At 46.8% G+C, this 16,792-nt stretch overlaps 3 protein-coding genes and 1 non-coding gene across 7 annotated transcripts in view; 2 read left to right on the top strand and 2 right to left on the bottom strand.

The window, feature by feature from the left end:
* THAP3 (THAP domain containing 3) overlaps window positions 1-16,792 on the top strand; it is a 399,270-nt gene that overhangs the window by 295,744 nt on the left and 86,734 nt on the right. The gene's annotated exons all lie outside the window — the stretch shown is intronic.
* Window positions 1-16,792, bottom strand: part of PLEKHG5 (pleckstrin homology and RhoGEF domain containing G5) — a 614,078-nt gene that overhangs the window by 63,043 nt on the left and 534,243 nt on the right. The window lies entirely within an intron of this gene.
* NOL9 (nucleolar protein 9) overlaps window positions 1-16,792 on the bottom strand; it is a 29,363-nt gene that overhangs the window by 1,716 nt on the left and 10,855 nt on the right. Inside the window, exons 4-11 of one of the 2 annotated variants that reach the window (XM_050787257.1) lie at window positions 15,946-16,081; window positions 15,727-15,823; window positions 12,873-12,970; window positions 5,415-5,576; window positions 4,587-4,884; window positions 4,092-4,203; window positions 1,632-1,809; window positions 475-548 (exon numbers count right to left, since the gene is read on the bottom strand). In XM_050787257.1, coding sequence (XP_050643214.1) covers window positions 505-548; window positions 1,632-1,809; window positions 4,092-4,203; window positions 4,587-4,884; window positions 5,415-5,576; window positions 12,873-12,970; window positions 15,727-15,823; window positions 15,946-16,081 — 1,125 coding nt within the window. In that variant the 3' untranslated portion in view covers window positions 475-504. The remainder of the gene's footprint in view (window positions 1-474; window positions 549-1,631; window positions 1,810-4,091; window positions 4,204-4,586; window positions 4,885-5,414; window positions 5,577-12,872; window positions 12,971-15,726; window positions 15,824-15,945; window positions 16,082-16,792) is intronic. The other variant, XM_050787247.1, reaches the window with a different exon arrangement.
* Window positions 11,876-11,985, top strand: LOC126944850 (U6 spliceosomal RNA). The gene has a single exon (XR_007722210.1). It is a non-coding gene; the product is annotated as a U6 spliceosomal RNA (small nuclear RNA).

A 16,792-nucleotide genomic window follows, 5' to 3' on the forward strand; every position in this document is an offset into this window, starting at 1 on the left:
TACGCCTGTAATCCCAGCACTGTGGAGGCTGAGGCCGGTGGATCGAATGAGGTCAGGAGTTTGCGACCAGCCTGGCCAACATGGTGAAACCCTGTCTCTACTAAAATTTCAAATATCAGCTGGGCATGGTGGCACGCGCCTGTAATTCCCAGCTACTCAGGAGTCTGAGACACAAGAATCACTTGAACCCAGGAGGCAGAGGTTGCAGTGAGTCCAAATAGAGAGAGACTTTGTCTCAAAAAAACAAACAAACAAACAAAAAACAAAAAACAGCCTGTGCGCAGTGGCTCACGTCTGTAATCCCAGCACTTTGGGAGGCCAAGGTGGGCGGATCACAAGGTCAGGAGCTCAAGACCAGGCTGACCAACATGGTGAAATCCCATCTCTACTAAAAATACAAAATTAGCTGGGCGGGGTGGCGCATGTCTGTAATCCAAGCTACTCAGGAGGCTGAGACAGAAGAATCATTTGAACCTGGGAGACGGAGGTTGCAGTGAGCGGAGATCACACCATTGCACTCCAGCGTGGGCAACAGAGCAAGACTCCGTCTCAAACAAACAAACAAAAGTCCTAGATTGTTGGTGAGTACAGGCCAGGGGGAAAATCCACCACTAAGGAACGTACAGAAGACAACCTGATCTTTCCCCATCACTGTTCCTCCTTTATGGTCTGTACTAAATGACACAATTTCTGTGAAAATGCTTTTGAGAAATACAGTGTTGTCCAAATCTGAAATGTGCATTTAAGGACTTCGCTAATTTGGGATTACTTAGCTCCAGCACCCTTCCAAAACTCCATGTTTATTGACCTCAAGAAACCAAGGCAGGTCAAGGAGACCTGGGGACCCAATCCCGCTGGGCACTTTGAGCCCTGGTCCAGACCTTGGATCTGAGTGATGGGAAGTGCCAGGCTGTGGCACAACTGCGCCTGGGTTCAGGTCATTCCTGGCTATGGGGATAAATTTTAAGAGAGGAAGTGGAGAGTTCAGTTAAGAAACTTTTCAGCAGATGACGGTGGCTGGCTGACATGCTGAGAAGAGGTGGAGAAAGCTGACATATTTTGAAGACAGAAGCCAACAGACCGTCTAGTGGGCTGAAAGTAGCAAACGAAGGCTAGGGGATGCCAAGGAGGGGCCAGGGTCTGACCTGGATGTCAGAATGAATCTTCCAATGGACGAAGCACAAGCCTGGGGCAAGGAGGAGAGGGTGCGGGCAGGAGGGTCCTGAGGGTCCCAGGTCTACATGCGAGTCAGACACTCAAGTGGAGATGTACACTGGCAAGGTGGGTTTGGAACGCAGATGAACAGCTGTGTTGGAGGACACTGCAGAAAGGGAACGCCTAAAGATGGATTTAGAACCCAGCAGTGACTGAGACAGGGGAGAAGTGTCGAGCAAGAAGAGGGCCAAGCCCAGGCCCTTGGGAAGTCTACATTTATAGGAGCTGGTAGACGAAGCAGAGAAATAGCTGCTTCCTTCCTGGCCTCCAGCCCCTAAGGCATGCTATATAGATGAGTGGGGGTTCTCTGACCTCTGTAGCTTAGACACAGCTACAAGGTCAAGACCAGTCATCTACAGTTAAAGCAGTAGATCCTCTTCAGTAGGTTTATGGATATGTTTTACTCTCAGACTCACCAAAGCCCAAGCAGTCACAGATTGGAGTCTGGGCAAGCAGGATGGGCCCATTCGTGTATCCTCTGACGTCATCCTGGATCTTGCAAAGACCAACCCAGCTGGCGTTCACAGCATATAGTATATGGGTAGGGGCGACATCAGAGTGGGTAATTCGGAGCGCGACTGCATTGAAAGGGACCTGGAAAATGAATTTGCATCTCACTCTATTCATTGCTACTTTGAAAAACCACTTAATTTTTACAACTAGATTAACCAGCTATCTAAAGATAGGTCTGCCAAAGTGCCTACCCAAAAGTATCTTTAAAGAATAAAAATAGCCAGGTGCAGTGGCTCACGCCTGTAATCCCAGCACTCTGGGAGGGAGATCGCGCCACTGCACTCCAGCCTGGGCAACAGAGAAAGACTCTGTCTCAAAAACAAATTAATAAATAAAAAATAAATAAAATAAAATAAAATAAAAAATTCTTTAGGCCGGGTGCAGTGGCTCATGCCAGTAATCCCAACCCTCTGGGAGGCCAAGGTGGGTTGATCACTTGAGGTCAGGAGTTTGAGACCAGCCTGGCCAACATGGCAAAACCCTGTCTCTACTAAAAATAAAAAAATTAGCCAGGGATGGTGGTGCGTGCCTGTAGTTCCAGCTACTCGGGAGGCTGAGGCACAAGAATCACTTAAACCCGAGAGGCGGAGGTTGCAGTGAGCTGAGATTGTGCCACTGCACTCCAGCCTGGGCAAGTGCTTCCACCTGACAGCTCCCAATGCTCAAAGCTATAAATGAAGCATGTCTTAGCCTTTCTCTCACAGGGTGGCCACGAAGTCACTGAGCCCCTAAATGCTTGGCAGAGTGCCTGGCATGCAGCAAGCACTCAAAACCGGACAGGCTGTGTGGCATGGCAGACCCGGGCTCAGAGTCGGGCGTCCTGCAGCTTTAGTCCTAGCCTCAACTTTGACTGCACCATTTTGGGAAAGCTGACTCCCAGTCCCTGGCCTTGGTTTTACCATCTGTAAAATGGGGATAATAACAGGACCATGGTAAGTAGTGGAGTTACACAGGCTTAGAACAGAGTACTGCACAGAGTAAGCATTTCAGAAGTGCCACCTGCCACTAGTTTTGCTTTTTCATCATCCTGAATCCTAACACTATCATGCTTTCCTCCCAAAACAATTATTAGCAGCCTGGATTTCAAGTTGCAAATACGCTGGTGGTGGAAATCTACTTTTGACGACAGTAATGTGAAGTACTTTTTTTTTTTTGGAGTCGGCATTTCGCTCTGTCGCCCAGGCTGGAGTGCGGTGTCGTGATCTCGGATCACTGCAACCTCCGCCTCCAGGGTTCGAGTGATCCTCCTGCCTCAACCTCCCGAGTAGCTGGGACTACAGGTACGTGCCACCACGCCTGGCTAATTTTTTTTTTTTTTTAAATACGGAGTCTTGCACTGTTGCCCAGGCTGGAGTGCAGTGGCACAATCTCGGCTCACTGCAAGCTCTGCCCCTTTGGGTTCACGCCATTCTCCTGCCTCAGCCTCCCAAGTAGCTGGGACTACAGGCATGAGCCACCACGCCCAGCTAATTTGTTGTACTTTTAGTGGAGACGGGGTTTCACTGTGTTAGCTAGGATAATCTCGATCTCCTGACCTCATGATTCGCCTGCCTCGGCCTCCCAAAGTGCTAGGATTACAGGCGTGAGCCACCGTGTCCCCCAATTTTTTGTATTTTTTTTTTTTTTGAGACAGAGTCTCGCTCTGTCGCCCAGGCTGGAGTACAGCGGCCGGATCTCACCTCACTGCAAGCTCCGCCTCCTGAGTTTACGCCATTCTCCTGCCTCAGCCTCCCGAATAGCTGGGACCACAGGCACCTGCCACCTCGCCCGGCTAGTTTTTTATATCTTTTAGTAGAGATGGGGTTTCACTGTGTTAGCCAGGATGGCCTCAATCTCGTGACCTCGTGATCCGCCCGCCTCGGCCTCCCAAAGTGTTGGGATTACAGGCGTGAGCCACCGCACCTGGCTAATGTGAAGTACTTTAAGAGTGCTCTCTGGGTGCCAGGTTCCACTGTGAACGCTCCCTGAATCCACACGATCACTCTCTGAGGCCCAGTAGCACCCCTGTTCTACAGCTGAAAAGTGGAAGTGCTGAAGCAGCCCCTGCGACCAGGCAGGACATTCAAACCCAGCACAGAGCCACACTCAACCTCAGGACAGAAACATGGCTAAGAGCGGTCACCAGAGCTGAACTGCCTGGGCCTGCATGCCAGCCCGGCCCCTACTGCTGAGTCCCTCAGCCTCTCTACACCTCAGTTTCCCCATCTATAAAATGGGAATAACAACAGAACCTATGACACTGGGATGTTCTGAGGATTAAATGAGCGAGGAGTTATGAAGTGGTTAGAAGAGTGCCCAGCACACAGAAAACCACACAAGTGTGTAACAAAATGAAGACAATTTCTCCCGTAAGTTCAGATTACCTGATAGGGTGTCAGGCTATGTAAAGGAGAAAGTGGTTTGGGCATCGGGGGCTGCAGCTGGCTAAGGTAACTCAAGATGGTCAGATCTCGAAGAATTTTGTTATGTGACTCTCTGAAAGGCAAATTACAACAAGGTAAGTAGACATTTAACCCTCCACGGCCACCTCTCACACCTGTCATCACAGAGGTCCCATTTTCACACAGTACTGGGCTTTCCAACACTGCCCCCTCTTGACAGACCCCGACTGGAAAAACAGGACGTGTAAAGACTCTCCTTTGAGTCCAAGTTGCTGGCGGCCAGAGTTAGGGGCCACTTCTGGGTATTTCCCCGGAAACATAACAGTTCAGAAAACAACTGGTTCTTCTTTGTAAATGCACAGCTGTGATAGAGAACTGAAGATTTTAGAGGACTCAGGCCTTTAGAGGAATTGAGAATGGCAGGCCTTTTTCGACAGAAGGAAACGTTAATTCTTCAGCCAAATGAGGGTTAGTTACCTATTTCTTGGAGTTATTCTGTATGTAAAGTCTGTATAAACACCTATCAGTTTATGTCCAGTGAACTCAACTGGACTCTCTTTTTCTTCATCAGCAAATTCCAAAGCATCTGCAAATGCTGCGAGTCTGAAACGTCGATTTCTCATCTTGGTCTTGCTTTTTGTGTACAAGCCATCCATGTCATCTACATACTGCGGGGTAAGGTCTGGCATATATTTACTGTGGTCACAGCGGAACTGAACCACGTGGCTGGGAGACAGCAATCGGATCAGATCAATGAGAAGCAGGAGCCCCTGGTCTGTGGGGAAGAGACATTAGCACAGCTGATGCACTCCAGGACAGTGACACGCTCAAGAACAGTGACACGCTCCTAAGACAAATGGGTGCATTTGTTCTAAGACAAAGAAACCATCAATAAGTTGGACTTCGGCTGGGCGCTGTGACTCGTGTTTGTAATCCCAGCACGCCTTGGCAGGCCAAGGTGGGTGGATCACTTGAGGCCAGAAGTTCAAGACCAGAATGGCCAACATGGCAAAACCCCATCTCTACTAAAACTACAAAAATTAGCTGGGCAGAGTAACACACGCCTGTGGTCCCGACTACTCCAGAGGCTGAGGTGGGAGGATTGTTTGAGCCCGAGAGGCAGAGGATGCAGTGAGCCAAGATCACGCCATTGCACTCCAGCCTGGACGACAGAGTGAGACCCTGCCTCAATTAAAAACAAAAAACAACAAAACACTAAACACTGGGCTTTAATGTGGCTGTCTGAAAGCTAAGAGTACTCACACTGCCTGTCCCTCCCTTGCAGATGTGTGCGTGCAGGCTTACCTGAAACCCATCCCATAGTGTTGACAATGAGAGGGGACTCTCTCTTGTAAGCGCTGAACACATATTTTATTATGTCAATATAATTCTCGTAGTTGTTTTTACAAGAAGGTTTCCCATAATATACCATCTTCTGTGGTGTCCTCAGGTGAGTGAAAGGTGGCCCTAAGAAGATAAAGATGAGTAATCAGATGAGTAAGGTAAGATGAGTGTTCAATCCCGGCTACTTAAAAGGTGGTGAGGGTTTTGTTTCAGCTGTTACCACTGACAAAGAACCTTAGGAAATCTGAGACCATCGTACCTACAGGAATACTCTAATTCCATTTTTTGGAAATCTAAGCTTTCAACTTAACACAAAGACATGCTCACTTTCACATAAACGGCTAATGCCAATTATATTCATTCAGCAAACACACAAACCTGCTAACTGCTGGGCTTGTTCCAGTGATTTGGGACATATCTGTAAACAAAACAGACAAACGTCCCCACCCTTGCAGGGCTTCTATCCCAATGAAAGGGCAATGAATAGGCATGTGTGTCTTATAGGAATACAGCAATGACTCTGTTCTAGGCCCTTCACATAGAGTCTCTAATTTTTTCTTTCTTTTTTTTTTTTTTAGACAGAGTTTCACTCTTATTGCCCAGGCTGGAGTGCAATGGCGTGACCTTGGCTCACTGCAACCTCCACCTACTGGGTTCAAGCAATTCTCCTGCCTCAGCCTCCTGCGTAGCTGGAATTGCAGGCATGTGCCACCACGCCCGGCTAATTTTGTATTTTTAGTAGAGACGGGGTTTCTCCATGTTGGTCAGGCTGGTCTTGAACTCCCGACCTCAGGTGATCCACCTACCTCAGCCTCCCAAAGTGCTGAGATTATAGGCGTGAGCCACCGTGCCCAGCCAAGAGCCTCTAATTTTCATAACCCTGTGGCAGGTGGTAGTATCCTCATTTTTATAGATGAGGAAATTGGGAAAGAGATTAACCTGAACAAGGTCGGCTAGTCAGTAAACAGCAAGCTGGCTTAAACTCAGGGGCCTGGCTCCTGTGTTCACACTCCTAATCATGATGTATCTCCTCTGGCCAGGGACAGGGAGCTGAGCAGTTCAATGAGGGCAGGGCCAGCACAGTCAGAGGCCAGTGAGCAGGACTGTGTGCGATAGGGTCAGCAGGGAGATGGCCTGGGTCAGTGTGATTGCAGCAAGGCCATCTGTGACAGAGACTCAACCATCAGAGTGGCCACTATGATGGCAGCTAGGAATTCAGCTAGCGAGGCTCTCTTCAAGGTTGGGGCCAGTAAGGGCAGGGATGTGGGGTGGCCAGTAGCAGAGGGAGTGGCCTACATAGTTGAGAGAAGACTAAGCAAATATGCAAATAAATTGTAAATAATCATAGCCAGGTTTCTTAACACCAGAGAATAACTTACAAATATGAAAGTGAGGAAGGCTAATGAGAGTGATCCCTGGGATGTTAAGCTGGAATCGGATGAGTCAGAAACTCATGGCTTTCTTTTTTTTTTTTTCCTTTTATTTTTTTGAGATGGAGTCTCACTGTGTCACCCAGGCTGGACTGCAGTGGTGCAATCTCAGCTCACTGCAACCTCCACCTTCCAAGTTCAAGTGATTCTCCTGCCTCAGCCTCCCAAGTAGCTGGGATTACAGGCACTTGCCACCACACCTGGCTAATTTTTGGATTTTTTAGTAGAGATGAGGTTTTGCTATGTTGGCCAAGTTGGTCTCAAACTCCTGACCTCAAGTGATCCGCCTGCCTCAGCCTCCCACAGGCTGGGATTACAGGTATGAAGAACCGTGCTGGCCTCATGGTTTTAATGAAACAGAAAAGGTATCTATACAAGTATAGATCTATATGCATACATACACATACACATATGTATGTGTGGGTTTAAATATGTCATAGATGCTAGCTTTGTGCACTGAGATCTAGAAACAATGACACACCAAAGGCAACAAGCGCACACAGTACTGAAACTCTGGTTTCAATCTCTCCCTCTGAAAAGGAGCCAGGGCTCTCTGGAAAAATAGCTCATTCCAAGGCTATGGAAGAGAAAGTGAAAGATGACCCTAGAACTTCCTGTTTTGCCAGAAAGTTAAGACAGTGCTCAAAAAAGGATGGAGCCATGGAGTAGCTAGGGTCAGTACAGCTGAAGGGCCCAGGCCAAGGGTGCAGTCAGGACCTAGGACGTAAGAGGAGCTCAGTAGACAGACGGGTCCTAGGAGGTGGCCGGCAGGACAGAGCGGTTGCTTATACATAGGGATATTGTATACATACATTAATGTATTCAGAATAATGAGCCAAGTTTTTTTGTTTTTCTTTCTTTTTTTTTTTAAGACAGACAGGGTCAGCTGGACATGGTGGCTTACACCTATAATTCTAGCACTTTGGGAGACCAAGGCAGGTGGATCACCTGAGGTCAGGAGTTCGAAACCAGCCTGGCCAACATGGTGAAACCCCGCCTCTACTAAAAATACAAAAAATTATCCAGGCGTGGTGGTGCACGCCTGTAATCCCAGCTACTTGGGAGGCTGAGGCAGGAGAATCGCTTGAACCTAGGAGGCACGGGTTGCAGTGAGCCGAGATCGTGCTACTGCACTCCAGCCTGGGCAGCAAGAGCAAAAAAATAAAATAAAATAAAAAGTTGGAGGTATCACATTCTCTGACTTCAAAAGCAGTTATAATTAAAAGAGCATGGTCCAGCCCGGGCTACAAAGTGAGACACTGCCTCTAAAAATAATTGTTTAAAAATTAGCCAGGTGTGGGCCGGGTGCGGTGGCTCATGCCTGTAATCCCAGCACTTCAGGAGGCTAAGGCGGGTGGATCACAAGGTCAGGAGATCGAGACCATCCTGGCTAACACGGTGAAACCCCGTCTCTACTAAAAATGCAAAAAATTAGTCATGCGTTTTAAAGTAAAACAGCATGGCAGGATCAGGCGTGGAGGCTCCCCAATCTCAGTGCTTTCGGAAGCTGAGGCAGATCACCTGTTTCCAGGAATTTGAGGCTGCAGTGAGCTATGATTGTGCTAACGCACTCCAGCCTGGGTGACAGTGAAACCCTGTCTCTCTCAGAAACGAAGCACGGTAATGGCATAAAAAGAGACATATCACTCAATGGAACAGCATAGAAAGTCTGGAAATAAACACTGCATTTACAGCCAATTTATTTCTGACAAAGATGCTAATAACAAAACAAGGGGGAATGACAGTCTTCAATAAACAAGACCAGGAAATCTGGTTATTCACAGGGAAAAGAAGGATACTACTAGATATCTTTATCAAACATCATATACAAAAATCAACTCAAAATGGAATAAAGACTTAAGTATTAAGACCTGAAACTGGCCGGGCGTGGTGGCTCACGCCTGTAATCCCAGCACTTTGGGAGGCAGAGGCGGGCGGATCACAAGGTCAGGAGATCAAGACAATCCTGGCTAACAAGGTGAAACCCCGTTTCTATAAAAATACAAAAAATTAGCCAGGCATGGTGGCGGGCACCTGTGGTCCCACCTACTCGGGAGTCGAGGCAGGAGAATGGTGTGAACCCGGGAGGCGGAGCTTACAGTGAGGTAAGATAGTGCCACTGCACTCCAGCCTGGGCGACAAGTGAGACTCTGTCTCAAAAAAAAAAAAAAAAAGACCTGAAACTGTAAACCTACTAGAGGAAACGCTTCATGACACTGGTCTAGGTAACAATTTCCTAGATATGACCCTGAAAACAAAGGTAACAATAGACAAATGAGATGGCATCAAACTAAAAAGCTTCTGCATAACAAAGGAAAGAATTTACAAAGAGACAACCCTCAGAATGGGAGAAAACATTTGTAAATCATACATCTGATAAGGGGTTAATATCCAAAATATGTAAGGAACACAAGAAATTCAACAGGAAGAAAGCAAATAACCCAACTGAAAAATGGGGAAGGGACTTGTACTGACTTCAAAACTTACCGAAAAGCTATAGTAATGAAAACAGTATGATACTGGGTCAAGGACAGACATGTAGACCAATGAAACAGAAATGGAATCAGGAAATAAGCCCATACATATAAGATCAAACCATCTTCAAGATAGTCTTTTCAACAAATGGTGGTGGAAAATCTCAATATCTATATTCAAAAGAAAGAAGCTGGACCAATTCCTTACAGCATATGAAAATGTTCATTCAAAATGGATCAGAAACTTAAGAGCAAAAATGGAACAAACATATTCAGGCTGAAAAATTTAAAAATAAAAAAAGTTAAAAAGTTAAAAACTATAAAGCTCTTACAAGAAAACATGAGAGAAAATCATGATGACATTAGATTTAGTAATGATTTCAAGGATATAACACTAAAAGCATAGGCAACAAGTGAAAAAATAGATACACTGAACTTCATCAAAATTAAGAACTGTGCATTGGCCAGGCGCAGTGGCTCACGCCTGTAATCCCAGCACTTTGGGAGGCCGAGGCGGGTGGATCACGCAGTCAGGAGATCAAGACCATCCTGGCTAATACGGTGAAACCCCATCTCTACTAAAAATACAAAAAATTAGCTGGACGTGGTGGCGGGCGCCTGTAGTCCCAGCTACCGGGAGGCTGATGCAGGAGAATGGCATGAACCCGCGAGGCAGAGCTTGTAGTAAGCCGAGAGCATGCCACTGCACTCCAGCCTGGGCGACAGAGCAAAGAGCAAGACTCCGTCTCAAACAAAAACAAAAACAAAAACAAAAAACAAACCATGCAAGCAATATTCAAGGACTGCAATAGACATTTCTCCAAAGAAGATATACAAATGGCCAATAAGCACATGCTCAACATCATTAGTCATTTAAGGGAATGTAAATGAAAACCAAAATGAGACATTACTTCACACAAACTCGGACAGCTATAATCAAAATAAGCATTGGTGAGGATATGGAGAAATCAGAACTCTTGTGCATTGCTGCTGGGAATGTAAAATGCAACTACTGTGAAAAACGGTTTGGCAGTTCTCAAAACGTTAAACACAGAACTACCATAAGACCCAGCAATTCCACTCCTTGGTATATACCTGAAAGAACTGAAAGCAGGATCTGGAGGAGATATTTGAATACCCGTGTTCATAGCAGGATTATTCACGAGAGCCAAAATGTGGAAAGAACCCAAGTGTCCATCAACAGCTGAATGGATAAACTAAATGTGATATAAACATACAACTGAATAACATCCAGCCATGAAAAGGAATTAATTTTTTTTTTGAGACAGAATCTCACTCTGTCGCCCAGGCTGGCGTGTAATGGTGCAATTTCAGCTCACTGCAGCCTCCACCTCCCAGGTTCAAGTGATCCTCCTGCTTCAGACTCCCAAGTATCTGGGACTATAGGCATGGGCCACCAAGCCCAGCTAATTTTTATAATTTTTTATAATTATAAAAATTTTTATACCTTTTTATAATGTTTTATAGAGACTGGGTTTCACCATGCTACCCTGGTCTCAAACTCCCAGGCTCAAGCAATCTGTCCACCTTGGCCTCCCAAAGTGCTGGGATTACAGGTGTGAGCCATGGTACCTGGCCAGCAATTAAATTTTGATACATGCTACAACATGGATGGATTCTGACAATACTATGCTGAGTGAAATAAGCCAGACAAAGGGTAAGTATTGGATGACTCCACTTACATGAGAATAGCCAAATTCATAGGGACAAAAAGTAGAACAGAGGTGAAGTCTCTAGGGGCTAGGAAAGAGGACAAGAGGGATTTATTCTTTTTTTTTTTTTTTGAGACAGAGTCTCGCTCTGTCACCCAGGCTGGAGTGCAGTGGCGCGATCTCGGCTCATTGCAAGCTCCGCCTCCCGGGTTCACGCCATTCTCCTGCCTCAGCCTCCCGAGTAGATGGGACTACAGACGCCCGCCACCACACCCGGCTAATTTTTTGTATTTTTAGTAGAGAGATGGGGTTTCACCGAGTTAACCAGGATGGTCTTGATCTCCTGACCTTGTGATCCACCGGCCTTGGCCTCCCAAAGTGCTGGGATTACAGGCGTGAGCCACCACGCCCGGCTGAGAGTTATTCTTTAATGAGTACAGTTTTCATTTTGGGATGACAAAAAACCACACCTAATTTTTAAATTTTTTTGTAGAAACAGGGTCTCACCCCATTGCAAACACAACAAAAGTTGTGGCCAGGCACAGTGGCTCATGCCTATAATCCCAGCACTTAGGAGTCGGAGGTGAGTGGACGACCTGAGGTCAGGAGTTCCAGACCAGACTGGCCAACAAGGTGAAACCCTGTCTTTACTAAAAATATAAAAATTAGCTGGGCATGGTGGCATGCACCTGTAGTCACAGTTACTCAGGAGGCTGAGGCAGGAAAACAGTTCCAACTCAGGAGGCGGAGGTTACAGTGAGCACAGATCACACCACGCACTCTAGTCGGCCTGGGTGACAGAGCAAGACTCCATCTCAAAGAAAAAAAAAAAAGAAAGCAATGTGGTACTTATTTCAGCAGCACATACCCTAAAAAACTGGAATGATACAGAGAAGACTGGCAATGGGCCCTGTACAAGGATAACATGCAAATTCATGAAATCTTCTATATTATTTTTTTCAAAAAGAGATGGAGAACTGTGGGTTAGGTTCTGAACCAGATAAAGGACATTAGGGGCTGGGCGTGGTGGTTCATGACTGTAATCCCAGCACTTTAGGAGGTCGGCGCCGGCAGATCACAAGGTCAGGAGATCGAGACCATCCTGGCTAACATGGTGAAACCCTGTCTCTACTAAAAAAATACAAAAAATTAGCCAGGCGTGGTGGTGGGTGCCTGTAGTCCCAACTACTCAGGAGGCTGAGGCAGGAGAATGGCATGAACCCAGGAGGCGGAGCTTGTAGTGAGCCGAGATTGTGCCACAGCACTCCAGCCTGGGCGACAGAGCGAGACTCCGTCTCAAAAAAAAAAAAAAGGCTGGGCGTGGTGGATCACGCAGTGAGATCGAGACCATCCTGGCTAACATGGTGAAACCCCATCTCTACTAAAAATACAAAAAATTAGCTGGACGTGGTGGTGGGCGCCTGTAGTCCCAGCTACCCAGGAGGCTGAGGCAGGAGAATGGCATGAACCTGGGAGGCGGAGCTTGCAGTGAGCCAAGATCGGGTCACTGCACTCCAGCCTGGGCAACAAAGTGAGACTCTGTCTCAAAAAAAAAAAAAGAAATTAGGGAAACATATGTTTCTAATTTACATAAAACAAAATAATTTTTGCCACCACACCCAATTAATTTCAAAGAACAAAATGAGTAGCAGATCCATTTCCTAAAATGAGAAAACCCCATAGTTTTTGGAGGTTAGTGGAACAAGTTATGGAAAGACCCTGAGTTTGGTAGATGCGTGTTCACTTTTAATATTTTATACTCTTCTATTTTTGAGTTTTGGTAAGCATCATTACATATGAATTTCATAAAACCAAGACATTCGAGAAATACATAATACATACCCAGAACTGGTTCTGTAATGTTAAGTAAAGAAATGCAACCAGGAGGGGTAAATTCTGTCTGTCCCAGATCACATTCCAAATAGTCAACGCAGGGAAGACTGCAAATTTTTAAAAAGAAAAAAGAAAGAAAATCCTAACTAGCTTTACTCGGTAGAAAGGATAATCAGACAGTAAAGATTTCACGTGACACACAGGCATAATCCACCCCACACAGCACTTTAAAGTGAAGCCCCAACATGACAATCACTGTTTAAAAACGAGTCCAGAGAAATTCAGTGCAGACGTGGTCACAATGTCCATTTATAACATGGGCACAACTTGCTCTTTCAGAGAATTTTTTTTTTTCCAGACAGAGTCTCACTCTGTCGCCCAGGTTGGAGTGCAGTGGCGCGATCTCGGCTGGCTACAACCTCCGTTTCCCAGGCTCGAGCAATTCTCCTGCCTCACCCTCCCAAGTAGCTGGGATTACAGGCATGTGGCATCATGCCCGGCTAATTTTTGTATTTTTAGTAGAGACGGGGTTTCACCATGTTGGCCAGGCTGGTCTTGAATTCCTGACCTCAAGTGATCCACCCACCTCGGCCTCCTAAAGTGCTGGGATTAAAGGCATGAGCCACCACACCTGGCCATCTTTCACGTAAGTTTATTTTTTCTTGAGACAGGGCGTCACTGAGTCACCCAGGCTGGAGTACAGGGATCAGAACTCACTGCAGCCTCGACCTCCTGGGCTCAAGCAATACTCCCTCCTTAGCCTCCCAAGTAGCTGGGACCACAGGCACATGCCACCACGCCTGACTAATTTCTAAATTTTTTGTAGAGACAGGGTCTCATTACGTTGCCCAGGCTGGTCCCAAACTCCTGGGCTCAAGCAATCCTCCTACCTCAGCTTCCCAAAGTGCTGGGATTACAGGCAGAAGCCACAGTACCCAGCCATTTTTTTTTTTTTTTTTGAGATAGAGTCAAAAAAAAAGGTCAGGAGAGGTCAGGAGATCAAGACTATCCTGGCTAACACGGGGAAACCCCATCACTACTAAAAATACAAAAAATTAGCCAGGCGTGGTGGTGGGCGCCTGTAGTCCCAGCTATTTGGGAGGCTGAGGCAGGAGAATGGCATGAACCCGGGAGGAGGAGCTTCATGAAGTAAGTTGAGATGGTGCCACTGCACTCCAGCCTGGGTGACAGAGCGAGACTCCGTCTCAAAAAAAAAAAAAAAAAAAAAAAAGGCCGGGTGCAGTGGCTCACGCCTGTAATCCCAGCACTTTGGGAGGCCGAGGCAGGCGGATCACGAGTTCAGGAGATCGAGACCATCCTGGCTAACACGGTGAAATCCAGTCTCTACTAAAAATACAAAAGAAAATTAGCCGGACATGGTGGCAGGCTCCTGTAGTCCCCGCTACTCGGGAGGCTGAGGCAGGAAAATGGCATGAACCTGGGAGGCGGAGCTTGCAGTGAGCTGAGATCGTGCCACCGCACTCCAGCCTGAGCGACAAGAGCGAAACTCTGTCTCAAAAACAAACAAACAAACAAACAAACAACTAGCCAGGTGTGGTGGTGCTCTACTATGGTCCCAGATACTTGGTAGGCTAAAGTGGGACGACTGCTTGAACCTAGGACGTTAAGGCTGCAGCAAGCCGTGTTCATTCTACTATACTTTTGGCTGGGCAACACAGTCAGACCTGGTCTCAAAAAAAAAAAAAAAAAAATTAAAAGAAAATTCCAGCTGGGCACGGTGGCTCACTCCTGTAATCCCAGCACTTTGGGAGTCTGAGATGGGCGGATCACGAGGTCAGGAGATAGAGATCATCCTGGCTAACACGGGGAAACCCTGTCTCTACTAAAAATACAAAAAATTAGCCAGGTGTGGTGGCGGGCGCCTGTAGTCCCAGCTACTCGGGAGGTTGAGGCAGGAGAATGGTGTGAACCCGGGAGGTGGGGCTTGCAGTGAGCCGAGATTGCGCTACTGCACTCCAGCCTGGGCGACAGAGCGAGACTCCATCTCAAAAAAAAAAAAAGAAAATTCCCAGGAGTTCAAGACCAGACTGGGCAACACAGCAAGACCTCGTCCCTACAAAAAAAATTAAAATAGGCCGGGCGCGGTGGCTCAAGCCTGTAATCCCAGCACTTTGGGAGGCCGAGACGGGCGGATCACGAGGTCAGGAGATCGAGACCATCCTGGCTGACACGGTGAAACCCCGTCTCTACTAAAAATACAAAAACTTAGCCGGGCGAGGTGGCAGGCGCCTGTAGTCCCAGCTACTCGGGAGGCTGAGGCAGGAGAATGGCGTGAACCCGGGAGGCGGAGCTTGCAGTGAGCTGAGATCCGGCCACTGCACTCCAGCCTGGGCGACAGAGCGAGACTCCGCCTCAAAAAAAAAAAAAAAAAAAAAAAAAAAAAAAAAAAAAAAAAAAATTAAAATAAGAAAATTAGCCAGGCATGGTGGCCCATGGCTGAGTCCCAGCTGCTTAGGAGGCTGAGGTGGGAGGATCGCACTTGAGCCCAGGAGTTCAAGACTATGAGGTATGATTGTGCCATTGCACTCCAGCCTGAGGGAGACCCTGTCTGAAAAAAAAACAAATCAAACCACACACATATACCAGAACTTATGAATACAGACTCTGAGACCAAGTGTCTCCTCTTGGAAGTTCACCTGCAGGCAAGCTAGTCAGCCCACGCTAGAGCATTGTCATACGCTGCAAAGCAGAGGGCAGTGAGGACCAGATGCTTTAGCTGGGCAGCTTTAGAACTGTATGTAATCTCTAGCTAGAAGCCAAGAAGCACTCCCTCCAAATCAAAAATCCCACTTAATGCCAAAAACCTAGCAATGTGTCAAAGCCATAAGAAAAGCACTCTTACCTATTTAACAACTGGTTAATCAGGTATCTATTAAATGTTGACTTTCCAACATCCTGGGATCCACAAACCAGAATGACAGGGCAGCCATCTACTTCTTCTGAAGGGGAAACAAACATTGATTGCTAGAATTAGCCATCTTCCTTGGACTCGAATTATGACTAATAATCATCTGGGGGTTTGGTGGACAGACACTCAGGGTGATCAGTGTGTATTACTCACCACAGGAAACACTGACTAACTCTTCCAGGGCTGAAAGGGTACTCTCGGTTAACTGAAGGCCTTTCCTTTTTTTCTCTTTTCTGATGCCAACAGACCTCAAGGCTAAATATTCAGGTTTAATCTGGGGAGTTGGACTCTGAAATCAACAATTTAAACTTTAAGGTGAAAAAATGCATAGTTTTTTCTTCAGTACTAAATTAAACAAGCCTCACCCAGTTATAAGCCAGAGAAGATAAATTGTTTCCTCCCTTTGTCTCCTGCCCCCAAATCCAGCCCATCAACAAGTGTTGCCAACTCTATTCCTGAAGTTATCCACGTCTGTTTTCAGTTTCTGCTTTCTCCCGAGCTGCCACTGCCTCCACAGCAGACTCCAGAGAAAAAGATAATGCCTGGTAAGACTTGACTGCACAGGAAGCATTCAGCAAGGGGCCCTGGCTCTAGACCAGGTGAGTGATGTAGAGTTAAGTCAAGGCAACCTCTGAAAACATAAAGCAGAAACACATAGAACATATGCAAACAGAGTTGAAAGGAGGGAGAACACAGGTCTGTGAAGTCCAGGACTGGAAAAGCAGCCCAAGGAAAGGAAGAGCAGACCCTTGCTGAGGCAGGTAAGGCTCAGTTGGAACCAGCTCACCACAGAAGAGGATGAAGGAAGGGACCCCCTCCATGAGCACATCCTCTTGCAATTCATCAACACAGAATAAAGACATCATAGGCCGGGCGCGGTGGCTCACGCCTGTAATCCCACCACTTTGGGAGGCCGACACGGGCAGATCACCTGAGGTCAGGAGTTCGAGACCAGCCTCAACATGGAGAAACCCTGTCTCTACTAAAAATATAAAATTAG

The sequence above is a fragment of the Macaca thibetana genome, chromosome 1 (genome assembly GCF_024542745.1).
Source record: "Macaca thibetana thibetana isolate TM-01 chromosome 1, ASM2454274v1, whole genome shotgun sequence".
In the NCBI taxonomy this organism is placed as follows: Eukaryota; Metazoa; Chordata; class Mammalia; order Primates; family Cercopithecidae; genus Macaca; species Macaca thibetana.